A 26,938-nucleotide genomic window follows, 5' to 3' on the forward strand; every position below is an offset into this window, starting at 1 on the left:
AATACTCGGAAGAGGGGGCCGATTCTCACGTTTTCTCAGTTTGACCAGCAACCCGGCCCGGCATCCCCCGCTTTGTCTTCTTCTTGCGTCTCTCAGGTAGAACAGCAACAGGTAGCCATGGTGAATCTCCATTGTCTGTCGGAGGGTTAATATTGTCCACGAAGTTTCGCAATTGGAAAAGTTCCTCTCTGCTATATTGTATGGCAGAGTAGGTTGCGGTCGGCTCGCATGTTGCGAACCATGTTCAAAAGTAAAACGGCCAAAAGTAAAAGAAAATGTACAAATACGAAAATGGGCAAAGTTGGAGAGGAGCACGAAGCCGATGCGGCCATCTTCACCGGCGCATCAACGATGTAAAGGAAGGCGTGTTGTAACTGATGGGTTAATGATGGGTTTATTCAGAGTATCTCGGCCGGAGGATTCACATCACAAATCAAAGAGTCAGAGGTTCTGACACGGTAGAGTTGCCACGTCAATTCTGAAGAGCCTCTCTCTATGCTAGACCTTTAACTGGTTCACAGAGAGACATCAACATCTCTGAAGGCGTATAGACTAAACAGCTGGGGAACACTGAACCACCTGCGTCCGACACTCATTGGCCTCAAGGGCATTTCACATCCTAGAGCCCACAACACAGATAAAGAAGTGCCTCAGTGTTCTCACAACAATTACCCTTCGTGGCCAGTCAAGTTGACCGGTCACAACCTGGTGACAACAACACATATGGCACCAAGGCCTTTCCTTAAAGGAGATAACACGTCACAGAGCAAAAGGTTAGATATCTAGAAGAATTATTCCTTAACAGTTCCTCTCTTTTTATCATTTTGATAACCTTAAAACATTAGTCTAATAATAATTCTGGTCAATACTTAAATCAATAGGCGTCTTCAGATTCGAGTGTGGTCTCACCTTACATTCAATTACATCACAAAGTAGAAAAAGATTGAAACATTCAATCACAATGATTGATACAGGCAATCATAATAGGAAAAATTATCTCTCATCAGTGTTTGGAACATCTTTTGTCAATACGCACAATAATGAACACACATAAAACACAGATACATAATAGCAAAATATTTGTTTTAAACTAATATCTTTTATCATTTAAACCGTTGTTAATCTCATTTATCAAACTATAAAATCAAAACCAGCAGCAGCTTAAAGATTTGCTTTAAGGCAATCACTAGTCAAAAGCATTTAAAACTTAGGATCATAAGAGATCCAGCTAAGGCATAACATTCACAGTGGTGATTGATCAATCTGTAATCTGCAAAGTTGCAGTGTCCTCAATTTTAGGATTACTTTACGTTTACTTCATTACGCTTTAGTCAAGAGTAAGGCACTTAGTCTTAGTAAAATCAATACATTCATTTTAATCAAGTACATTGTTCAAAATCTGAAAAGGAAAAGTTAGGCAAATATTCAAAGACTTTTGTAAAAACCTGGAAAGGAAAGATTAAACATTCTTAAAACTTGAATTAATACATTTGTAAATGCTACAACTGATCTGTACCAAATGAAGTCTATCAATTATTCTTATTAGCCATACTTACCTGAACATCTACTTATGGTACTTGGAAAGGGTTCTTCTGTGTTTATCTAATGTTGAATATAGAATATCAATTTCTTTAAATTATAATTCTCTAATTTGAGGATCAAATATGCTACATAATTGAAACATCATTTTAGGTCTGTCTGTTCTTGGACAATACATTAAAGAGTAGTGTTGTTAAGCCTGATTGCTGGATGATTAAGGATATTAACATTATCTGTTATAATATTAGAAATACCTTATTATTCAATACTTTATAATCTGAAAATATTTATTTATTAATTTTGTTTAGTGTGAAAGTGTAATCTGATCTGACAAAATATATGTATCACCACTATTTAACACATGTCTGGTCATTGGAAATATAAAAACAATCATTAATTGTACATCTTTAAACATCTGGACATTCAATTCAAAGTTCATCTTTGTACGAGAGCTGGAAGAACATGTCCGTCAGTCTTCCTGACTCGTTCTCCTCCTCCCTTTATGACACCGAGTGTCTGGTGTGTAAAGGCATCCTGATACTGTAGATTAGCACTGAGGTGCTGATTGGCTCAAACTCTTCTTCATCAGAGCGCCATATTTCAACCCCCCAATTGCTCTGCTTTTGTGTGGCTCATTCAGTGAGCACTGTAGTTAATCCCCCCCAGTGAAACGAAGGCTCATCTGCCTGTATTCCTTCTGCTATCTGCTTGAGAGCAACTGCGTATTCCTGATGCATCCAGGTGTCCCCCCCGTGATGGGAGAGGTTAGGAAGACATCAAACTCCTCCAAGAAACATGGAACCTTGTATTATAGAAACCTCTGAAGCCCTCGCTCGTCCTGCAGGGTTGTCTGCTAGAGCCCACCGAGCAGAAAGATGAAGAGAAGAACCCCCTCTTATCAGAAAGGTGAAGAGAAGCATCCCATCTCGAACGACCTCGTGCTTCCTTGCACGTGGCTGGGGGTGCTCTCTGCACCCGGAGAGTGTGACCCTCTCTCTCTGACCCTTGGCCTTGAGAGCTGTCCTAGTTATTGGGTTAACACCTGATAGGGATGTTAACCCAACTCAAAGTAATGGATTAGCACATTATCATTTAATTACAAAAATAGGATAGGCCCCTCAGAATTATTTGGGAGCCTTCCTGACACATGCACATTATCATTTTGAAGGTTTGTGTTAGTCATTGAACATGCAAGAATCATATACTCATCAGTCCATAGCAGAGAAATGATATTGTAAGTTAAAGGTGAGCTTGTCCCTGTGGATATAACCCCTTCTCAATGATTCTAAATGTATATTAATTCACCATTTACCTTTTGATAACATATTAGTTTATCAGAAATATAATAAACTACTCAATATAATTGACTCTTCCCTCCCTTTTCTTACATATGGTACATATGAAATAATAACTTAGGAGTCTATTTAAGCATGGTATAGTTTATAATCTATTAATCGAGAAGACTCAGTATCACCTGTGTGCAGCTTACAAAAAACATTCTGATGAACATATATTATGCAGGAAATTGATACATTTGTTGAAAAACAAAGCATATCTGATTTGGGACGAAAAGTTTCATCCCTTTAACATCTGAGTTATTACTGAAGGCATAGCAGGAATGATATTGGGTGTCTGAGGGTGTCATTACTGAGAAATGTCAAACAAAATCAAAACCTTACATTTGAAAACAGGTTTGCATTCCTCCACTGAAGGTGACGTTATCATTGGAAACAATAAAAGCTAATTGTTTTGATGTAGAATCTATATATTGAATCGTTAGAGCAGAACAGAATGGTTGTATTGTAGCCTGAGTTTCGTGCAGCCTTTAGTTTTACCAGGTGGAAACATTGTCTATATAATGTGAATACATGTAGAACTAGACATTAAGAGACCCCTGACATTAGGCCTATTTGAACAATAGTAGGGGCTTTTACCAGCTCGCCAATTTACAGGCATCATAGCAGTATGCAGGGGCGTCGCCTGGACCTGAAAACATTCGGGGCTTAGCCCACAGTGGCATTTTTTACTGCAACACTCCCCACACGCACACACACAGTACACCCGCGACTGTTACAATGAAGGCTCGATAATCAGCTCACGGCATATAGGCAGGGGTAAAGTGGTATTTTTTATGAGTGGGGGGCTCACCTCCTCGAGGGGGGTCCGGGGGGGATGCTCCCCCGGGAAGATTTTTTTTTAAATATTGAAGTTAAATGCATCAATCTGGTGCACTTTGAGAGCAAAATGAAGAGATCTATGGATACCTCTCTCAACACCCATATGAAGCAGAACTGTAAACAGATGTACTTTTTCTTTATGGATATTTTACTAATCACCCCCCTTTTAAACTCTATTCTTGTTTTACTGCCATATAGTATTTCATAACTGTTTTTCCTTTATTCTCTTTTTTTAAATAACTATAATGATCATATGAAGGTGTGCCGCGGAAATAATCTTTTGAATAATTTGTGACCAAACCGTTTGAGACCCACTGAGATAACTTAGACTAAAGTTAACTATCTAAACACTCAGAGAATCCTTTAGCTCACCTGAGTCTCTCAGTCTGAGAGGAGAGGACTCTCCTCCAGCTTCTTGTGGAACAAACAGCTCCTTATGTCCGTTAGTGCAGCTAGCTAACCAGATGCTAACAACACGGTCCATGCTGACACCGGTCTCTCTCTCCCCCTCTCTCTCTCTCTCTCACATGCGCTATTGCCACACACACACACAGAGCCGAGCTTGAATGACACACGTTTATTTCCATGCAACTCTCTGATTGGTCTGGTGTCATGCCTCTGTTGCATTCACTGAACACGGGAAATTACAGTGCTGCCGTCCTCTCTTGTGTCATGATGAGGTTCACGTAAAGCACGGTTAATGTATTATATTATTGAGGGAGAATTGTCCGGGGCTACAGAAAAAACATTCGGGGCTAAAGCCCCGGATGCCCAGGCCAGGCGACGCCACTGGCAGTATGTATAGCCTTAAAAACAACCCACTCTGCGGTAACGAGAGTCATGTATCTGAACCAAATGCCCTAAGTGAAGCCGTTAGTCTCATCTGACTGACCCAAGGGTTGGTGCTGGTGTGACAGGGAGGCTTCCAAGTGTTTATAGCAGATGTCATGCTTTCAGTTCATGGTTCGGTGGGGGGGAGCAGACCCATGTGAGACAGTATCAACGGCTGTAATGTTCAGTTTGAGGAGTGTCATTCTCTCTGGGAGCAGGAAATGGTGTCCATTCAGACCAGACCATTAATGTCATGTAGAGCAGAGCAGCCATAGCATCTCTGTGACTGCACTCAGCCGGACTGCAGCAGGGCAGAACTGGGTGACTTTTAGTGAAGCCGTCCAAGGCCATAGACAAAATGGAACCACGTACTAACAAAAGGGACACAAGGTCATCAATGTCTCTCTTTACCTTTAGCCTAATTGTAAAACAAATTAGTGGAAGAAATGTGGAACACTAATCCATCATCATGTGAAATTTAGAGTTAATTTAAATAATTACTTATGGGTTGAAGTCAAATTAACATTAACATTAGAACTAAAGTCAGTCAAAATTGGACTTGCACGGATCAGAATCTAATCAATACACCATTTCCCCAGCTCTGTAATGAAAAGGATATCAAGATTAGGTACATTACAGGAGTGTTAAAACATCCAAACATGCACACTTATCTTATTCTAGTAGAGATTAGAGGACAGGTCTAATGTTGTGAACAAAATGATCAAGTCAAGTTATTTTATTTATTTTTATCTTATGTACCACATTTAATTTAATAATTAATCTTAAATTACTAATAACTTTAAAGAAGGCAACAATTTACAATGTGGATAAGGTGACTACTTATCCAAAGTGTGTGGGTGTGTGTGGGTGTGTCGAAAGAAGCTGAGATTAGAACATTTTAAATAAATCAAAACACTTGTACATTAATTAAATACATTTGACATTTAGCTTGAGCTGGGTTCAATACTTTCTTTATGGTATTTAAATTGGGCTCAAGTAGAACCTTTACATGGATTTGGCTTGCAACACAAAGTGATACCGATCTCTGTCTGTTATGATTTGAAAGTCTCATGATTTAAAGTGTAGGGCTGTGAAGGAGAGGCCCTTGGAAAACATCTACTTTTTTTAACTGTAATTACTTATTGTAAAGAGATTGCAACATTATACTTTTTAAATAATTGCTCAATTCATTTAACACATTTATTATGCACACTGTAATGAAAACGTCAACAAATATATTGATCCTGGCTTAACCAGCGACCTTTACTCTTTTGTTCATAAGCTCGGTTTCAGAAAACTTGTCAGTAGTTTAACAACTATTAGAATTTTAGTAATGTCTATGGAGACCAATTGTTTGATACGAGAAATCATTTGAAGCAGTTTAATAAAGAATGTTAAACTATATTTAAAACTGTAATTAAACTTCAACTTATATTAATTATCTGATTCCAGTGGCCAGTTGGAACAGACAATCAACAAAGTTTCCATTTTGCAGCAACAGCGCAAAAGGTTTCAACAATAATTTGTATTATGTCTGAGTCAAGTTCTGTCTTATCAGCTTTGTTTCGGAATGTGTTCAATACATTACGTTTTTTTCATTATTACCATACAATACATAGATTTAAGAATAAATGAAACAAATAATACAACATTGACCTAAAACAGCAGACAGATTTTGCCACCCTGACCTCCTCAGGCAGGTCTTTACGACCAGCAGTGGTGCCTCTGAGGGTCTCAGGGTGCAGGACGGGGCATAGGGTTTATAAAAGGTCACAAACATATCTTAACATACCAGCAATACAATTTAAGAATGTATTCTTAAAATAATATAATCTTATTTTCTTCTTACACCTACAGCGCACACCCTGAACAGTGTGCTTCTTGTTTACATTTCCTCTGCACAGGACATAAAAACACTCTTTTGCTATTTATTTTCATTTTGCAGCACATTTATACTACCAGAATTTTGCAAAACACTATATATTATTTATTTTTCTCAAGTCATTTACTTTTGGTGAGTTAACTAAAGCTTAGTTTATTTTACCCTGGCTATGGACTGATTCATTATTAGTTGTTACAAAACATGCACAAGACGGCGGTTAGACAAACCAATATAGACCCCCGATACAAACAATCAGACAAACAAACATGAACTCGTAATAAACACCAGTGCGTCAGCAACAGCTCATCCAGCTCAATTTAGTCCGAATTCAAGAGGTTTCAGAGGGGGTAGGGAATTATCTCTCAGTGGTGTACCTTGACTCGCACTCCCACCCTTGTATACAAGTCTTAGATCGGTGCCTGGCAGCTGTCCAAGAGCAATAACTAGCTTATCCTCTTGCGACCCCACTACTACTGCTCTAGTGGTGCTATGCCCCCCCCGATCAGGAGCGCATAGACTTTTTTTCCGCTACCCTTTCTATCCAAAAACTGCACTGTTAACTGTAGTCCTACTCGACCAGCCTATACACAGGCTATCGTGTTCATCCCAACGATGAAACACAGTTTTGTTCTACACTTGCATGCCACTGCCCACCCGTGATCAATTAGCCTATGATTTTATGTATGCACCCCGGACCGGCACCAGCTCCTCCAGCAATGTAGGGAGCTGTGTCGCATCAGGTAATGCACGCACCTCGCACCTGCCAGCTCGTCGTAAACGGCCACAAGCCACGAGAGTGCTTTTAAACCGTCTCTTTTTTTAATAGAGACGGCGGTGGTGTGAGTTAAAGCTATAGACAAAAGCTGTGATTTTCTCCCTCTTAGTTCACTTCACCAGCCCATGCAGATACGGGGAGGTATTTTGCATCCCTGCGACTGCCTGTGCGGAACACATGCCCCGAGCAGCAAAACGGCTGCCTGTGCGGCACACATGTCCCGAGCAGCACACACAGAGGACACACACACCCGGAGCCGCAGCTGGAGCCGTGTTTTTTTTTAGAGGCGATAGGATTAATATCTCTGGCTGCTTATGTTAACTGCTAGTATTGGCCGCTGAAACCCCCAGAATTTCGGCGATTTGTTCACTACAAATCTCTATTTTGCTTTCACACAGAAGTTCCACTTTACAGATGCCCTCATTAAGGTATTTTTAAACATCTCTGCGACTGCCTGTACGGCACACATGTCAGAGGTTCTGACTACACGGTAGAGTTGCCACGTAAATTCTGAAGAACCTCTCTCGATGCTAGACCTTTTAACTGGTTCACAGAGAGAAATCAACATCTCTGAAGGAGTAGACTAAACACTGAGTCACCTGCGTCCGACGCTCATGGCCTCAAGGATTTCACATCCTAGAGCCCACAAACACCGATAAAGAAGTGCCTCAGTGTTCCCACAACAATTACCCTTCGTGCCAGTCAAGTTGACCGGTCACACACTGGTGACAACAACACATATGGCACCAAGGCCTTTCCTTAAAGGAGATAACACGTCACAGAGCAAAAGGTTAGATATCTAGAAGAATTATTCCTTAACACTTCTGACCTGAGCTCCTCCAACAATGCAACATATACAATAAAATACAAAATAAAAAGTAGTGCAAAAAGTTTATATACATGTAATATAATAGAATATGATATTTACAAGAACAGAATATTAAATAAAAAATTAAATGCGGTGTATTGCGTGGACAATAGACCCAATCACAGTGAATGTTCAAAACTAAACTTGATACATTTTTCTTTTTCATCTCACAGTGCACATATTTAAGTAATCATAACACAAAGCTAAAATGTAATCTGTTTTTCCCTTTCTCTTTTCAAGAGTGCTTCAGAGGATGGCTGAATTCACAAAACGTGGAGAAGACCGAGAGAGAGAAGTTGGCCGGTTACTACATTTCACAAAAAATACAGGACCTTGTGAAAAACGGAAAGAAACAGTTGAAGGAAATTGCTTAAAAATATGAAGTAATGGGTGTTTTGAAAATGTTTTCAAATGTGTGTTAATGTTCATTGTGTGTTATAAATAATTTTCCTGCTTCTAATCATTTGATGTATGAGTATTTATTTACAGACATTCTATACATTCTGGTACCTTTCTGGTAAGGTAGGTGCTCTGATCTGAAATGATAGATGTTCATTGAGCTACTGCAATTGGGTGAGAGTGTTTCATCATCATATATGACCAGCTTAACCATCAAGTAATCCCAGTTAAAGTTCTACTCAAGATCATACAAGTCTGACCAGCTAATAGTGACCAGCTAGACCACTGTGACCACCAGCTTTTACCAGCTAAACCAGCTATCCCGACCAGCTAATGGTGACCAGCTAGACCACTGTGACCAAACCAGCTATCCTGACCAGCTAAAGTGTCCAAAACCCCTCTCAACCAGCAAACTAATCCAGCCTAATATTGACTGGCTGGTCAGGCTGGTAAACCAGCCTGACCAGCCAGTCAATATTAGGCTGGATTAGCCAGACCAGCCTTGTTGGTCTAAGTTGTTTTTTTCAGCAGGGAAATGCTCCCAGGGGAAGCTGATCCACCCTCAGGTGCTGGGACAGCTCGCTCCCTCTCTGCAGCGGTGTGAGCCGCGGTCTGTGTGAACGCCGCTCCGCAGTTTAATGCAGGGCCGTAGCTACGTTTTTAACGGGCCTAAAATGATATTTAAAATTATTCACTTTTAATTAATGTACTGCTTGTTTAGTTGATTGAGAAGCTTTTAGACATAGTGTAGGTTTGTTTCTACAAGTACAGTTTTAGGGACACAAAAGTTAGGGGGGGCAGCTGGGAGCAGCCCATCCCGTCATGCTAATTTCTTGCTAACTTTTTAGCATTCATTGTAGAGGCTAGTCAGGAAGCCGGCTTGTTGGAGGGGCTTTTCAGGAAACGACAACTGTATTTCAACCAGTTTATATACTTACAAATCCCGTGCATGTATAAGCAGTAAGGCTGTTAACCGAAAGCTATTACAGTGTTTTAAACTTACTATTTTAAGCTAAACTACCTAGCTACAAAGCTGTCAGTGAGCTAGCTAGCAGTGTCACTTTTCATCAAAACCCCAGGAAGTGCGCCGGCCGTTGATGTAGATTTTTTAAAGAATGGCCAAACGGGGGTACTACAACTCCCGTGTCGTCTTTCGACCCAAAAATACTTTCCCAGTTTCCCCCTTTGACTTACATTGGGAAATAGATTTCTGTAAATCGGCGTATAATAAATAATATAATCATTAGGGTCTTAAAGTTGGAAAATGAGCTAAAGCCGAAGGCGGGACTTAAGAAAAACTCAAGTGCGCATGCTCGGTGGGCAAAAGGCCCCGGATGAGTCGCTTCATTTTGAGCTTCGTGCGCCACTGAGCAACTCTCATAGGAATGAATGGGACCCCGCCTCCAACACTGTATCCTCTTTACATATCCATGCTTTTCATATGACCAACTGCCTGTACTTCGCACTGTGGTAGCCAATGTTACAGAAAACAGTAATGAAGCTTCTAAAATCAATCATTAATGTGACTGTCATTGGGATTTTATGTGTAATTTCTGCCCCAGATGTGCCTTGTTTTTGAGAATCAGAATATCTTTATTGTGATCATACAGAGGATGAAGGACATTTCGTTGGCATATCTCAATGCATTAATAGAAATAGAAACAAATAAATAAAAGCAGAGGTAGTAGCAATGACAATGCAAAGAAAGCACTAAGATGAAATAATGTCAGTGAACATATTAACCAATTTTACAGACTATAACATTTCAATATAAAAAGCTAGAAAAGTTTAAACATAATTGTGGTTACAGTCATTGAGGGCTAGAGATGTGTTTCATGTATGTCAAAGTTGTCGTAATGTGTTCTGTGGTTGGACAGGGATGGGAGTAATTCATAAAATGTAATTATATGTATTTTGTTTTTTCCTTTAGGTATTGATTTCAAGATCAGAACAATAGAATTAGATGGCAAGAAGATCAAGCTACAGATATGGTAAGATATCACCATCCACTTTCACTTTACAGTTTGACTTGTATGTGATGATTAAGGGTGGATTGTAATTACACTAAGATGACAATTTATTAGGTACATCTCATGAGAAGATGAACATCTGCATTGCGGATGCTTCCAATACAACAGTAGCTTGTAATATATTCACTCTTTACAAGACTGGAATCTTGTAAAACGTTTAACCTAGTGTTGTCAACTCTTAAGTCTCTCAAGTGAACATACAGTATACACTCTATGTATTTGTGTCTTTAAAGTTGTAATAGGTAAAAGAAAATAGGTTTAAAGGTAGTAGTATTGAATCTATATCATGACTAACAGCAGCTGTGCATGAGGCATCTCACATATTCTGTCGTTATTGTCCTCAAATACAACAGCACACAACACTTTAAATAAGACAGTTATGGAGTTGATTATGTATTTTATTAAGAACTTTTCACAGAGTTAGGCTATTACCCCTTTGTTTTCTCAATGAACAGATGAAATGTAGCTAAGTTTTGCAGACTGTTGTTTTTAATATGTAGGGATACAGCAGGACCCGAGCGGTTCAGGACCATCACGACAGCCTACTACAGAGGAGCCATGGTAAGTTGCTTTGTCTTTTAACCAATCGCACCATAGTGTTTTATTTTTGGGATCAGAATAGGTGAAGTGTCAGTAATCTCAGGTGTCAGCTCTGTACCAACAACCTCTACCCGAACTACACCCAGCATTGTTGGTATTGTTGTTAATGTTGTACACACCTGGGTAATCTGAGGTGCGCTCAGTGTATTGTTTTATGCTATTTTTCTTAGCCTCTCCTTTAGTTCAAGTTTAACTGGTTGCCTGTGATTCTATATTTCACTTAAAGGTCCCATGACATGGCCATTTCTACTGATCATAATTCCATTGTTGAGGTCTACTAGAATAGATTTATATTGTTCAATGTTCCAAACTCACATTGGTTTTCTCATACAGCATCTCTGTATAGTATGTGTATTCACTCTCTGTCCTAAACGGCTTGTTGGAGCTCCTGCCCCCCCCCCTCCCTATGAGCCCACTGTGCTCTGATTGGTCAGCTCGCCCCCTCTGTTCTGATGAATCCACCACCGTTACAGCGGAACATCAGTGATTATGTGTTACAATAGCGTTAGCAACCAGAAAATGACACCAGTAATGACAAACAGATGAGAATGCTGCGTGGGGTCTGGGTGCCGTGTTGGCGGGACGTTGCAGGGCTCACTGCTGTGAGGAGGGGACAGTGTGAGCTCTATTACGGGTGTCGTTTCCTGGTTGCTGCGTGGGGTCTGCGAGACAGCAAGACTCAGGCTGAGTTTCGCTATGTCTCACTCTCTCAGGCTGAGTTCAGGCTGAGAAATCCGCGGAGCAGCGGCTGAGAAAAGATAAGGCTGAGTGAGTGTGAGTGTGTGTGTGTGTGTGAGGAGCTCCACGGATTGGTCCATTTGGACCTGGGTATTGTTACGTCACTATACTCAGGAAGAAAACAATGGAAAAAGAGAAATCTCCAACGAGGCGTTCTGGGGCAGCATAGACAGGTATTTTCTGTGTTAGAGTTTTACTCGCTACAGGGTGTACTTTGAGGGTTTGTGACTCTGCAGACCGTTTACATGCAGAAAAACCTTCATAACACACAAGGGGACGGGTAATAACCGGAAAAGCATGACATGGGACCTTTAAGTAAACTGTATTGCCTTTGGTTTTAAATAGGGTAAAATATAATTTAAAAAATAGTTTTGCAAGTTGTAAATGTGTTGTCTTTATTGAAGTATGTAGATGCTGTGGTTGTTAAGTAAATTAAGCCAAATACGTTTTGTATTGTCGGCTCTAGTTAATACTATAATTTCTTTATCGAAATTAATGCCTGATAATATATATATTTCCCATTATTGACCCCAGATATATGATGCATCCCTAGTGTTGAAGTATGTGATCCTTCACTAATGAGGGTTAAATGAACAACGGATAATCACATTAGACAATACATTCCCAAGTGGACTAATGACAATAATTGGTCAAGGATATCATTGTTTTCTGGCTTCTCAATTGTGTCTTGTCTTTTCCATATTTCACTTAAGTAAACAGTATTGCCTTTGGTTCTAAATAGGGTCAAATGTATTTTTTTAATTGTTTTGCATGTTGTAAATGTGTTGTCTTTATTGAAGTATGTACATGCTGTGGTCGTTAAGTAAATTAAACCAAATACGTTGTGTATTATCGGCTCTACTTATCGTTAATAATTTCATTATCGAAATGTACTGTCTCTTCAATAAAGCTGATATCTTTACCATTATTGACCCCATATATATCATGCCTCCCTAGTGTTGGAGTACCATGCTTTTACTTGGCCCTCGACAGTCATGTGATCCTTCACTAATGAGGGTTAAATGAACAATGGATAATCACATTAGACAATACAGTACATTCCCAAGTGGTTAATAACGAATAATTGGTTAATGATTTAATCGTTTTCTGGCTTCTCAAATGTGTCTTTTCCTTTCCTCTCCAGGGCATCATGTTAGTGTATGACATAACCAATGAGAAGTCCTTTGAACACATCAAGAACTGGATACGGAATATCGAAGAGGTAAACATGAAAGTGACGTCCGTCTGTTAGTGTGTCTTATGTTGACAATGTTTCTCTAAAAAGAGTGTATACATCTGGAAGTGTATTTAGAAGAATGGTGACCTGTTGTAAGGTATGTTGTAAGTGAATATATTGTAAGCCTCTAATTAGACTATATTTTTTATATTTCTTACGCTTTTGATGATAATTACTATTGTATATTGTTCTTTTTGATTATATTATATACAGAGTTCCCGTTAGAATATTCTTTTGCCGGTCAACATGTCCGTTAAAGTTTAAATCTTCCGGACAAAATGAGAAAAGTGCCGGTCAAAGGTCTTCTTTGTTATTTATTGAGCTTTAAAACAAATTGATATGATTCGATATTAAACAAACTAATTATAGTGGATTAACTACATTATTCAAAAGTGTACAGTAATTTACAATAACACGGGAATAATAAACGGAGAGCTCTCTCCTTCTCCTGACAGCCCGTCAGTATCATGCAGCTCGCGGATCCAGTAATGAGTGACTCTACAGTAAAACTAAACATATCTATAACTAGTTTAGGTAGTTTGAGAGGTAATTAAAATAGCTACGTGTGATTTTCTAACCTGAAGTGTGTGTTTTGCTCCGCTCACCACTGCAGGGGATCATGCAGAGCTGCGTGTCGACTCGTCAGCAGCAGCTGATCTCTCTATCCCGTCAGATTAGACTTTACTCGCGTTTATGTCCATATCGATCAGATCTAGCTAGTTCTAGCTAATGATATGACTACCTGCTTATCAAGACACCTAAACAATAAGCGTCGCTATGCAACTGGGTGAGGCCACAAAGTATAGCGCAGCATTATGCATTTGTTTACATGCCCACCGGAACCCCGAGGCATTACCAACAGATCAACGCACAATCAACCCATACAGGACACTCTTTCTCCACATTAAGTGTTAGACATTAGAATGGACTATTCTTGTCTGTCACATACTATTCTTGTCTGTCACATAAGTGGCGCAACTGATGCGGTATTGCGCTAAGGGGAAATTATTTTGACCGGAGAGATTTAGATTTGACGGTCTTCAGCATATATTACCGGTCATAGTCCGGTAATTACCGGCTAACGGGAACTCTGATTATATATATATTTGTATATAACAGTATGATATTGTATTATGTACCATGTTGTGTGAGACTCACTGTCAAGGAACTTGTTCTAATCAATGTAAAAAATAAAAATAAGAGTGTATAAATCTAATGCATTCTATAATTTATAACATTTCTCTTAGTTCACTATGCAAATTTATGTTTCCCAGCATGCTTCAGCCGATGTGGAGATGATGGTCCTTGGGAACAAATGTGACGTCAACGACAAGCGACAGGTGTCCAAAGACCGAGGGGAGAAGGTGGGGCGATAACACACGACTGTACCTAGAACTAGATTTAATAAGAATAAGAATAATTAACATTTTATGATCTATTATACTGACTGTGATTGTTCTTCTTCTCTCCTGCTGTCAGCTGGCGCTCGAGTACGGTATCAAGTTCATGGAGACGAGCGCAAAGGAGAACATCAACGTGGAGAATGTGAGTTCAAGCTTTTTCTGCGGTTATTCATTCACAGCTGGAAGTATCTTAACTAAGAGATGAGTTATGATACTTTGGTCCTCGTTGTCTGTTTGTTTGAAAAGACTCTCGTCACAGAGTTTAAGAAATGGACTGCACATAATCGTCAGGTATGAAGTGCATTAAGACTGAGTGATAAAGACAGTCCTGTATATTGGTTTTCTTTGTGATACATGGCGATACAATATATATATATTTCTGTATTTTTTATGTAGTGGGCTTTAATTTGATTTGATTTGATTTAGAATATGTAAAACAATAATACAAAAATATTTACATGAGAATGATTATACACAGGGGTGCACACAACTTTCACAGTGAGGTACTCAGATGAGTACCTGGAGTCAGTGTTTGGTACTCCAACTTCTGGCTCCCCTCAAAAGGGGGGGGGCGGGGGGGGGGGGGGTGGTAGTGGAGTACAGAGCTTCGCGAATGTCAACGGGGGGGGGGGGTGGTAGTGGAGTACAGCGCGTGTGAACGTTGTGATCAGCTATTTTAGCGCAGTGCTGCTGTACAGACCGACGTTAACAGCAGCACTGTCTGTGCACACGGAGACCGACTCTGTCGTCCGGTGATCTAACCGCCTTCTGGAAAAGCTTCACAAGTACGTCGGTACGCAAATGCGCTTTGTGACACAAGTGACGGTACGCATTTCAGATTGTTGCCGCGCATGCGTACCTGCATACCAGTTATGTGCACCCCTGTTATACAATACAAAATGAATCAGTGTCAAATTAATATATACAAAAATATGACTGATGACTAAATTATGTATAAACTAATTATCTACTTAATTACACATCCGAAAAGGGGTGGGAAGAAGTTTACACTTATTTAATCCCACCCTTTCTCCCAATAGCTTAATGTGAGATGCACTTTTATTAGAACAGATGCATCATGACAAAGTTAAGCTACTTCTCTACTCTAGTACTGGTTTAATTCAACAATATAATCATTCTATTTTCATCAATTTGCAGTTCTTGATTAATCCTATGTAGGGATACTAACTAATGTTACTTTGTTAAACAGTCCAGACCTGTTTCCAGACCTATAAGACTACTCAACATGCTCACACATTGGATTGTTGGTTTCGGGAAGCTGCAAACAAATTTAGAACCAGACAAATGCTCGTAATGTATGCAAAAGACTCGAAAACAGCCAAAAACAACAATGTTAATCTATAACGTCGACAGTGAAACTTCAACATCTTCATTTGTTAGCGATTAGCCCGGTGGACACAAAACGTAATATACTACCACTTCATTTCTTCTACCCAACACATAACAACTACATGTATAACATATCAAGAGAAGAATATACATGTTGTGTGCCTTGAGAAAAAGAAACCACTTGTGTACTGAGGAAGTGGTTCAGCTGATGAATAACAGAGGCAGCAGGAAACACTTCACTGACTCTCTGGTGTAACAGCCAGCGACTCTGTGACAGATGTTTGCATATAAAGAGCTGAAAGACAGAAAGTAGACCACAAAAGCAGAACAAGGTAGAACGTCTTAATACCCTTTCGTATAGGAAAATGTATTACTTTGTGACATTTATGTTTTTTTTTTAGGATGCCCATTAGCTGAACTATAATCAGATTATCAGCCACTTGTAACACAATGAAAAGGATCAAATTAAATTACAGGCTTAATTAGATTAGAACCACAGTGTTCAAAATAATCCACCCAGAGAACCACCGTTTAATATGCTTTGATTCAATTTCAATAATTACATTTGTTTTGATCTGCTTTTGTCCGCAGGCCTTCTTAACCCTCGCCAGAGACATCAAAGTGAAAATGGACAAGAAGCTGGTAAGACAATGGAAACTTTTTAATAAAACTATTGCAGTGTGACTTTTCTTTTGCTGTTCTGATATGTAGCGTTCCCTTGTGGCCTTTCCTATGTTTTCCTTTGTAAAAAAACAAACATACATCTGTGCTTATGCAAGTTGCCAGCTTGTGAGCCCGGAAATGTTGAGTACGGAAATGTTGAGTACGGAAATGTTGAGTACGGAAATGTTGAGTACGGAAATGTTGAGTACTCCTAAGTTTTATGATAGAAAGGTATATTACGGGTCCCCAGCACATATGCCCCTTTCACACCAACGCGGTTCCCGTTCTAGCTCCGTGCTAGAGCTTTTCTGGTTCGGAACCGGTTTTTCTTTTCAGCCCCCGTTTTGTTCACACCGCCCAGAGCCCGACTGGTGCTGCCGCTGCTGCGTCATGACGTCACCGTTTACGTCGCTGATTTTCTCCCCGTCGGTTCGATGATCGTGTTGCTTTTAATCATACGAAGCCAGATTAAATTAAATAACTACTTCTCAACCCTTGTACTTTTCTCCAGAGTGCAGTGGTTCATTGTTTATTAATGTGTTTCAGCGGCATTTACCGACCGCTGCAGTGCTGCCCGCTGTTTGGCATCACAACGCTGTTATGAAAGTTTCTCTGGTATAAAATGGGTGATGTTAGCATAGCAACCGTAGCTAAACTGACTACTTGTTGTTGCTATCCTATTGTGGCATAAGCCGTTTTCTACAGGCACATTTTACCGGCGTATTTTTCATTATGATTCTACTTGTGATAGTCGGACATATCAACATCAACAACTGCACCTCGTCCACTGCTCCTCTGTCCCAAGGCGTCCCCCAGGGTTCGGTGCTTGGCCCTCTCCTCTTCATCCTCTACATCAGGGGTACTCAAACTTTTTTATTAAAGGTCCAGTTGTGAACTTTATACAAGGTCACTGGTCAATGCCAGTAAAGTAAAGTGTCCCCCCCCCCCCCCCCCCCCCCCCCCCCACCCCCCCCCCCCCCCCCCCCCAGAGCGGAGAACCGAAACTGAAATTGAGAAGCAGTTTCTTGGTGCTCTTTGCATGGGCCCCCTTGGTTTCCCGACGTGTCGTTGCAGTAAATTAAAGGGTGTTTCATGTTGTCGTTGCTGTGGACCTTCTTAATCTACCTTCTTTGGGGGCCCCCTTCTGGTCCAAGCACTTGCCTCACTTGCCTGCCTTGCCTGCCTTGCCTGTCGGTAAACGGCGCCCCTGTATACACACACACACACACATTCAATACATACATACAGTATGGTGGCTTGAACTAGTGGGAGAAATGGCACTGTTTGTCTGTAGTCAATGCCTTGAACCTCGGCAAAAAAGGCATTAGAAGCATTAGAAAGTCAAGGTAAACTTGCGGTGAACTTGCGGTCTGCTATGCGTGTCACGCTCGCGCACACAAGTAAATATATATGCACGTTCATTCTCACAACGCGTCAGACACAAGACGCGCGTACATGATGATGTACATTAATTTATCAGAATCAGAATTTTTTTTTTTTTTTTATAATCTTTTTTTTTTTTATAATGGGACACAGGGTTCGGTCCGGATTGATTTGTAGTTCGGTCCGGATCCGGACCTTGGTCCGGAGTTTGAGAAGCCCTGCTCTACATGCTCCCCCTTGGCAAAATAATTCGTCGCCACAACCTTCAATTTCACTGCTACGCCGATGACATCCAACTTTATATCTCAACAAAAACCATCACCCCCACAACACACTCCACTCTCACCAACTGTCTCTCACAAATAAAAGCATGGATGCAAACAAACTATCTCCAACTGAACAGTGCCAAATCAGACATCATCATCATCGGCCCCCCATCCCGTACCAAAGAATTTCAACTTCACCATTGACAGCCACACTCTATCCCCCCCCCCCTCACATCCGCAACCTCGGAGTCATCTTCGACAGTCAGCTCAAATTCAATCACCACATCAATCACATCACCAGGACCGCCTTTTTCCACCTCAAAAACATTGCCCGTCTCCGCCCATCACTCTCCTCCTCTGCTGCTGAAACTCTGATTCATGCATTCATCACATCACGACTCGACTACTGCAATAGCATCCTCTACGGCAGGGGTCGGCAACAGGCGGACCGCGGTCCGGATCCGGACCCAGACGCCGACCTATACGGACCCGGACCTATAATCAATACATTAATAGGGGAATTCAATTTTGACGGGGCGATTCTATTTTAACCGCTGCCGACGGGGGGCGAAAGAGACGAGTGAGCGATACAGGGAGAGAAACACAGAAGAAGAGACGAGAGAGCGGCAGAGAGAAGCGGAGAGGAAAGTGAGTGAAGAGAATAATTAGCAGAGGTGGGGAATCGAGTCACATGACTTGACTCGAGTCAGACTCGAGTCGCATATTTTTGGACTTGAGACTTGCTTGACTAACATTGATAAAAGACTTGACTTGACTTTGACTTGGTATTCATGACTTGAGACTTGACTTAAGCTTGAGACGGATGACTTGAAAGGACTTGTCTGTTTAAAATTAAATATTTGCGTTTGTTTTTGTAGTGAGATATTACGTTTAGTTTTTTCGAAAAATGTGATTGGGTGATTATAGCGCCGTGCACGCAAACCTGGCAACCCACTAGACGGCAGGAGCGTCAGTTAACATGGCAGCGGCTAGCGTTACTCCAAAAATAGTGAAGTTTGGATTCAAGGATTATGTTGTTGATTACGCTAATAAGAAGAGAACAGCGGTATGCAGGGTCTGCAGCATAAAGATCAGTGACACGACCACCACAACATCCAACTTAATTCGTCACTACAAAAAAACCCACAGAGAAAGGTGCGTGAATGTGTTGTGTTAGCTAGAAAGCTAACGTTAAGTTTAAGCTACATCAGACTTGGTTTCAAATCGATTAAGCATTGCAAAGAGAAGACAAAACGGTAAATGAACACTAGAACCGCCAAGGGATTCATTTGTACTAACCCCGATACTGACGGCCTGTCAGGAGAGGGAGAGAGAGAGAGAGGAAAAGAGATGCCTCGTTTATTTCCCCTGTGTTATCAGAAGTTACTGTAAACTGTTGAATAATGTAGTTCATCTACTTTTAGTAGTTTGTTTGTAAATTTATTGTAAAATGAATCTGAACTTTTTTATCTGTTATGATGATAAACTGAAGCAATTTCTAAATTAACCCAATTAACTGAGTTTTAAATCGTCCTACTTTAGTTTATAAGGAAATTATGAAGAGGAACAAATTAAATGATTTGAAAATGATATCTATGTAGGTGCTGACGCTGTTGGCGGTTCTAGTGTTAACAGAAATTTAAATTAAATATGTGTAATGGCAAATGCCATATATGATTTTCTTACCTGGAATTCTGCCTTTTTGAACAGACTTTTTAATTGAGTCCTAGCTATATTGTCTGCAGTTCTAGGGTTAATATTAATCTAATATGATTGTCATCGGTCTAAATTAGATTTCAAATGATTAACTGTGTATGTAATGAAGATCATAGTGTGGGTTAAATCCATTTTCATAACCACTGTCTTTTAACTGATTTAAATGGGGAAACTGGGCTTATTCATCAGAATTTCGTATGACTTGACTTGACTTGCTTGACCTGAGCAATGACTTGACTTGACTTGCTTGACTCTCACCACGGTGACTTGGGACTTGCTTGATACTTGTAGGTCAAGACTTGAGACTTGCTCATGACTTGCACATGTAGGACTTACTCCCACCTCTGATAATTAGCGATACAGGGAGAGAAGCGGAGAGGAGAGTGAACAGGCGTGTTAGCGGCAGACAGGGAGAGACAAATAATTACACATGGCACTCTCCAAGAAGAGGAAAGTGGACAGTGAGAACAGAGCTTTTAACCCTCAGTGGACGGACTCATTCATGTTCATCCTGCCCACTGGGAGCACAGAACCAGTGTGTCTCATTTGTTCAGAGACCGTGGCGCTCATTAAAAGTGCCAAAACGCCACTATGAGACAAAACATAAAGTGTTTGACCAAACATTCCCTCTCAAGTCAGAACTGAGGTCACAAAAAATAAGCAGTCAGAGCCCAATATGATCAGTCCACCAGGATCAAAACTAAATATGGTTCCAGGGCAGGCTAACCGAGGCTAACCAATGAGCACCTGCATGTGTGTATGAGAATGGCCCTGACACCATTTCAGCCCAGATTTAAACTCCTGGCAGGACAAGCTCAAGCTCAATTTTCGCACTGAATTAAAAAAAAGCGAGTGAGGGACTGCAATATAAGAGGGAAAGAAAGAGAAACTTTAAAACTGTTCAATTGTTATGATGTGTAAAGACTGATATTGTTCTATTATCGGCTGAAACTGTTAAGTCATGATGTGAAACGGTTAACAAAGAAAAAGGGAAACTCAAGCTGCTGCTGCACTTTATTTTATTTATCTAAAATTAAGCACTTTTAAGATGCACATATTTTCAAAAGCTATTTTATTTATTTTCTCCTATTTTATTTTTAAATGCAGCCCGAGAGGAACATTACACATATCCACAGTATTTTACTGTATATCTGTATAGTTCAATGTTAATTGACAATAAATATTGTTGTTTATGAATTGTACTTTCTTTATTTGATTGGCAGTCAGTTGTTGATTACATGCAGACGTTGATAAAGCTGCAGGCTACTTCAATATATATCACACTAATTCATAAAGCAACTTAGACATGTTGATGTTCCGGACCTTTGCATGGGGAGATTTTCTCTAACTGGACCTCGTTGAATTTTAGTTGAATACCCCTGCTCTACGGCATACCATCCAACCTCCTCAATAAACTCCAACATATCCAGAACTCTGCTGCTCGCCTCCTCACCCACACCCGCTCCCGAGACCACATCACTCCCGAGACCACATCACTCCCGTCCTCCAGAACCTCCACTGGCTCCCCGTCCGTCAAAGAATCGACTTCAAAGTCCTCCTGATTACTTACAAAGCCCTCAACAATCAGGCCCCCCCCCTACCTCACAGACCTGCTGCACCACCACACCCCTTCCCGCTGCCTCCGCTCATCAGAAGCCAACCTCCTATCCATCCCCACCCGCACCAATCACCGGACCTGGGGGGACAGAGCCTTCTCCGTCGCTGCCCCCTCCCTCTGGAACTCACTCCCACAACCCATCAGAGACTGCACTGACCTAACCACCTTCAAAACACTCACAAAAACTCACCTCTTCAATCTGGCTTTTAATGTGGGATTGTTTTTGTATTATTTGACTTTTTAACTTTAACTATATATATGTATTTGTTCTTTTCTTTTCACTATATCTGTAAAGCGTCTTTGAGCACCTGTAAAAGCGCTAACAAAATAAATCTATTATTGTTATTATTATTTATGACAACCTGTGCAGCCCATGTATTGATTCCATCCGATAGCTGCTATAATACAAAACAAAACGTCTGCCTGCTCTCCACAATGATCAATAACAGCGAACGGATGGTCAAAGTAAGGTACAAATAAACAGAATCACACTAAGCCTGGTTAGTGTTGCCTGACTTTATAAAGTGTGTTTTTTTTATAAGTGTGTGGTTGCGTTCTAGTCACTTTGGTCAGCGCTACTGCTTGTTACAACTTTCATTTGCCGTACTCGCCATAAACTGTTATTGCTCAGGTTGAAAAAAAAAAAAAATGGCCTGGCTGATTTGTACAATTGTTGAGTGATTTTTAGGGGTTATTGATGATGCTGAATGCATTCTGACTTTTTCAGGATCCAAAAATGGCAGTTTTAACAATTTTTCTAACTATTCACAGCTGGCAGTTTTGTAACCAAGACATGAGATATGATACTTTGGGCCTCGTTGTCTGTGTGTTTAAAAAGACACTTGTCATAGAGTTTAAAAATACACTTGATTGCACAGAGGGATTACATGACATAATTGTCAGGTACGAATAGCATTACATGAGTAGTTAAAAAATAGCCTGGCTGATTTGTACAATTTTGGAGGGATTTTTGGGGGTTATTGAGGATGCAGAATGCATTTTGACATTTTCAGGACCCAATTTAGCAGTTTCAACCAATTTGTAACTATTTTGCATATGTTATGATACAATTGAATGCTAATTAACCCAACTAATGCTAATTGTGCAAATTGCCCAACAAATGCCAGTTAGCATCTGGCAGTTTCTATGTGCTGTGTACCTGTACTTTACATTTTTAACATAAAACTTTGGGGTACTCAACATTTCCGGGTTCATAATGGAACTCTTTGAGATGAAAACTAGGCAAAAATATAATAATCACCAGGGGCCTTATTTATAACACCTTGCGTAGGATTGACGTGGGAAGGTTGCTTACGTAGTACAAAGCAAAAAAATAGGTACAGAAATGTTCCGACATTTTCCGATTCACAAAACATTGCGTACCCGCGAGGGAAGTATGGCACTTCCTACGCCTGTTTCCCTGTTTCAATCACAATCGACTCGTAACGCCCATATTTGCCTATAAATAGTCAAAGAAACGCCCATTCATTCATTCATTTTGACTGACTGCATGAAGAAGATCGCAGGAAATGAGGACAGAACAGCTAAAAAAGACATCTCACACCGTGTCAGATTTTGGTTATTTTGGGGAGGTCGAGATAAATCATATTGTTTGGTGGATGCAGTTTGAACCAGAGTAGCAGCATGGAGGTCGGATCGTCACCAAAATAAATAAATAAGTGGTCCGAAAAAAGTTAATGACAAAAAAAAGACACATAACCTTCCTCAGGCAGTGTGTTTGTACCGGGGACAGGAGACCCCCCCCCTTGATGAGAAACTGTAAGAAATGATCGGGGAATCCCTCCGGAGTGGAGTCATGACAACTGGATCTGAATTATTTTTTTGTATTTGGTGGTTTGTGTTCCAGCTGTCGATCAGCAACTATGTATCCATAATCCACCAGTTAAAGGAAATACAACTAATGTGTTGTGTTATATTAGCTGTACAATTTACCAGATATGGTGTTCTTAGTTTCCATACCTCCTGTGTTTTACGAGCGACTTATCAAGTCTTGGCAAACGGCATAAAACACGATTAAACGTGATAGTATATAAAACCATGCTCGTATCTATACAACCTATAGAAATGCAAAACGGCGTCAGTTTAGACGTTATTCTGTCCTCCTGCTTACCGCATCATTTATGAGAAAACATTTCATAACATTAACACAACATATTCGAGGTGGTTTTAAATAACATATCCGTATTTATTTATTTCTCCAAGTTATGTTTTTGTGTGCACTGAGGAGTCTCAAACAGGCGGTTGTTTAATCATTTTAAGATTGGCTTTAATCAATGTTTGAAAATGAATTCTTCATATTTGATAAATGAGAGGTAACATTTTATTTATGGTATTATTTCCACATATTTCTCTCCATTCTTCCTTCTGCCAACGGTGTCGCAGTTTCTCGTCTCTCCCGTTTCTGTGCTTAGTGCGTACCCATGGGTTAGAGTTTGCGTGGAGGACCGCATTTTCCGGTCAAGTTAGAATTTTATAAATCGCAAACATTGCGTAGAAACTGGCGTACGCCATTTTTTGAGCATATATCCCTTTATAAATGAGGCCCAGGTGCCCAACACTGCCTTCAGAATAAAACAATGAAGAATTACTCAAATAATTGCAATAAATAATGATTCATTCAATATAAACAAAAACAGCCAGAAAATGAATGGTTTCTTACTAAATAGAATAGTTGAATGTATAGCTCCAACACCCTATTTAAAGGTCACCTATTATGCAAAGTCCCCTTGTTCATGTCTTTTATACATAACCATGTGTCCCCTCTGTGTAAAGAGATTCTGAAAGTTTCAGGAACAAAGATTCTCTCTTTTTGTCCTGATCCATTTATATAAAAACCTGTGTGAAAATGAGCTGATCAGATTTTGGCCATGTCATAACGGCTTGTGTAACCATTAGCCAATCACCAACCAATCACCAACCAAGGTAACCCCCCCCCCCCACCGCACACCGCAGCGGCGCCGCCTCTTAGCTCCGGAATCCGGTTCACTTCCAGCTCCAAAGAATTGTCGGTCTAGAAGCAAGAGCTTCGGAGCTAAGAGGCGGCGTCGCTTACGTCTCTCTTACGTCGAGGCGTGCAGGAAACTAAACCCACCTCCCCTGAACATGGGTCGACTGAAGAGTCTCGTCATGCCTGCCTACAAGCAGTAGCGCTGAGCAAAGTGACTAGAAGGCAACCACACACTTATAAAAAAAAACACACTTTATAAAGTCAGGCAACACTAACCAGGCTTCGTGTGATTCTGTTTATTTGTACCTTACTTTGACCATCCGTTCGCTGTTATTGATCATTGTGGAGAGCAGGCAGACGTTTTGTTTGTTATTATAGCAGCTATCGGATGGAATCAATACATGGGCTGCACAGGTTGTCATGTCCGACTATCACAAGTAGAATCATAATGAAAAATACGCCGGTAAAATGTGCCTGTAGAAAACGGCTTAGCAAGTAGTCAGTTTAGCTTCGGTTGCTATGCTAACATCACCCATGTTATACCAGAGAAACTTTCATAACAGCGTTGTGATGCCAAACAGCGTCAATTCAGACTGACACACATTCACTTAAGGGGAACTGGGGATATGTATCAGCTGCTTGTGTGACAGTCAGACAGTGAATACTTTAGAGCCGTGTGAGCTAACCCGGAGCTAACGGGAGAATAAACTCCCGTGGAAGAGCAGCCAGCACTGCAGCGGTCGGTAAATGCCGCTGAAAGACATTAATAAACAATGAACCACGGCACTCTGGGGAAAAGTATAAGGTTGGAGAAGTCGTTATTTAATTTAATCTGGCTTCGTATGATTAAAAGCAACACGATCATCGACCCGACGCAGTCCCCCGTTGTTGTTGTTGTTGTTGTTGTTGTGAGCTCCGTTGGGGAGAAAATCAGCGATGTAAACGGTGACGTCATGACGCAGCAGCGGCAGCTCTGGGCGGTGTGAACAGAGCGGGAGCAGAAAAGGGAAACCGGAGCTGAACCAGAAAAGCTCTAGCTAGGAGCTAGAAAGGGAAAAGCGCTGGTGTGAAAGCCGCACTAGAGCACCATTGTGTTCTTTTTAACCAAATATCTCTCAGAGGGGCGTGGGGAGTGGCTCCTTATTTTCATCTAAAGTAACACAGAGAATCAGCACTTTTGAAACAGGGCTGAGACAGAGGGGATTATGGGATGCTGCAATGATCTGTTTGGTGTTTCAGCCAAACACTTCAGAGACAGGTTTTGTATATATCTGAGACCTGTGATATATTGATGTAAAACAGTCTAATAGCGGTCCTTTAACTGTGCTCTCTCCTCTGTCTGGCTCTCAGGAGGGAAACAACCCGCAGGGCAGCAGTCAGGGAGTGAAGATCACAGAACAGCCGAAGAAGAACAGCTTCTTCCGCTGCTAGCTGCTGTGAGGAGACGAGAGTCGACATCCACCATCGCCTTAACGGAGTCCCACTGGACACAACTGGACAGAGCACACTCACCTCTTACCTTCCTTCACTTCGTCTTCCTCTCTTCTCTCCATATTAGGAAAAACAAAAGTGTATCGCTCCCTTGACAACTGTGAATCTAACTCCTGTGGCCTCCATTAGTAAATCTGTGTCTCTTTTTGTACGGTTGCTAATTAGATTCATACGTCTTGAGATTTTATTGCCTTTTTTAAAGACTTCTTGTGAGACGATCAAACCACTTTACTGCTCATGATAATGTCTCCTCCTCTCTCGTTGAAGTCTTATTTATTCGATCCTTATCACTTAAAGTAGCCCAGATTATACCTCCAGAAAAGACTTACTATTCCAAATGGGCTTCCTTATTCTGAATATAATCATCTGTCAAATATATATAGTCAGTGTTTCCCCTATATACAAATAGTGGCGGCGCAGCGCCGCTGCTGAAATATGTGCGCCGCTGCTAGGGGGCGCCAGCCAGGTACCCAAAAAAAAAAAGATTATTTTTTACTTTTTTATTTTTTATTAAAATAATAATAAGTGGCGACCCTTTTTCATTTTTGATTGTTTGTTAAGTGGATTTGTAGTATTTACTGTTACTGTATGTTTAATAAAGGTGTATTTTTGCTAAATCTTGAGACATTGCCACTTTATGGCCGATTTTTGGCGACATAGGCGGTCGCCTAGGGCGCCAGATCTGGGGGGCGCTGCGCTGGTAGCTCTGGGAGGGGAAAAAACATTTTTGACCGTTGGCGCTCATCCTAATTTTCGGCTTTGATGTAACAACATTCATAATTAAGTAATTGTAACACCCTTTTCACCCCGGTTACACTTTTCATTTGCCCTGTACAAAAGTGGGGGATGTTGGCTTATCAGGCGCCCGCAGTTCACAGCCAAAGTGCGAGCTTGGGAGCGAGCGAGGGAGAAAGAGAGAGGGCGCACCGGTTCCGGCGCTGTTGTTATTAGAATCTGGTGCTAGCTGCGCTAACGGATATAAGAAGTAGATGTTTCTAAAACCA

The 26,938-nt window shown here is 40.7% G+C and overlaps 2 protein-coding genes across 3 annotated transcripts in view; one reads left to right on the forward strand and one right to left on the reverse strand.

Moving 5' to 3' along the window:
* The window catches only part of LOC117496148 (NLR family CARD domain-containing protein 3-like), a gene marked incomplete at its 3' end in the record, with an annotated part of 682,747 nt that overhangs the window by 547,882 nt on the left and 107,927 nt on the right, over positions 1 to 26,938 (reverse strand). The gene's annotated exons all lie outside the window — the stretch shown is intronic.
* On the forward strand, positions 9,293 to 26,399 carry LOC117495653 (ras-related protein Rab-8A-like). 2 transcript variants are annotated; one of them, XM_034147070.1, is made up of 7 exons: positions 9,293 to 10,462; positions 10,981 to 11,062; positions 12,984 to 13,061; positions 14,351 to 14,440; positions 14,556 to 14,621; positions 16,421 to 16,471; positions 25,794 to 26,399. In XM_034147070.1, exons 2-7 carry the CDS (start codon positions 11,060 to 11,062, stop codon positions 25,872 to 25,874), a joined length of 369 nt encoding a protein of 122 aa, XP_034002961.1. In that variant the 5' UTR covers positions 9,293 to 10,462; positions 10,981 to 11,059; the 3' UTR covers positions 25,875 to 26,399. The 2 variants fall into 2 exon arrangements, with proteins under 2 accessions (XP_034002961.1, XP_034002960.1); XM_034147069.1 differs by having other exon boundaries at positions 9,294 to 10,462; positions 11,002 to 11,062.

Source organism: Trematomus bernacchii, unplaced genomic scaffold (genome assembly GCF_902827165.1).
Source record: "Trematomus bernacchii unplaced genomic scaffold, fTreBer1.1, whole genome shotgun sequence".
In the NCBI taxonomy this organism is placed as follows: domain Eukaryota; kingdom Metazoa; phylum Chordata; class Actinopteri; order Perciformes; family Nototheniidae; genus Trematomus; species Trematomus bernacchii.

Bases quoted from the DNA above. Each gene is read 5' to 3' on its own strand.
- LOC117495653 (XM_034147070.1), top strand. The intron at 13,062-14,350 runs GTAAACATGAAA...TATGTTTCCCAG, and splicing joins GGATACGGAATATCGAAGAG to CATGCTTCAGCCGATGTGGA. The intron at 14,622-16,420 runs GTGAGTTCAAGC...TTTTGTCCGCAG, and splicing joins AGAACATCAACGTGGAGAAT to GCCTTCTTAACCCTCGCCAG.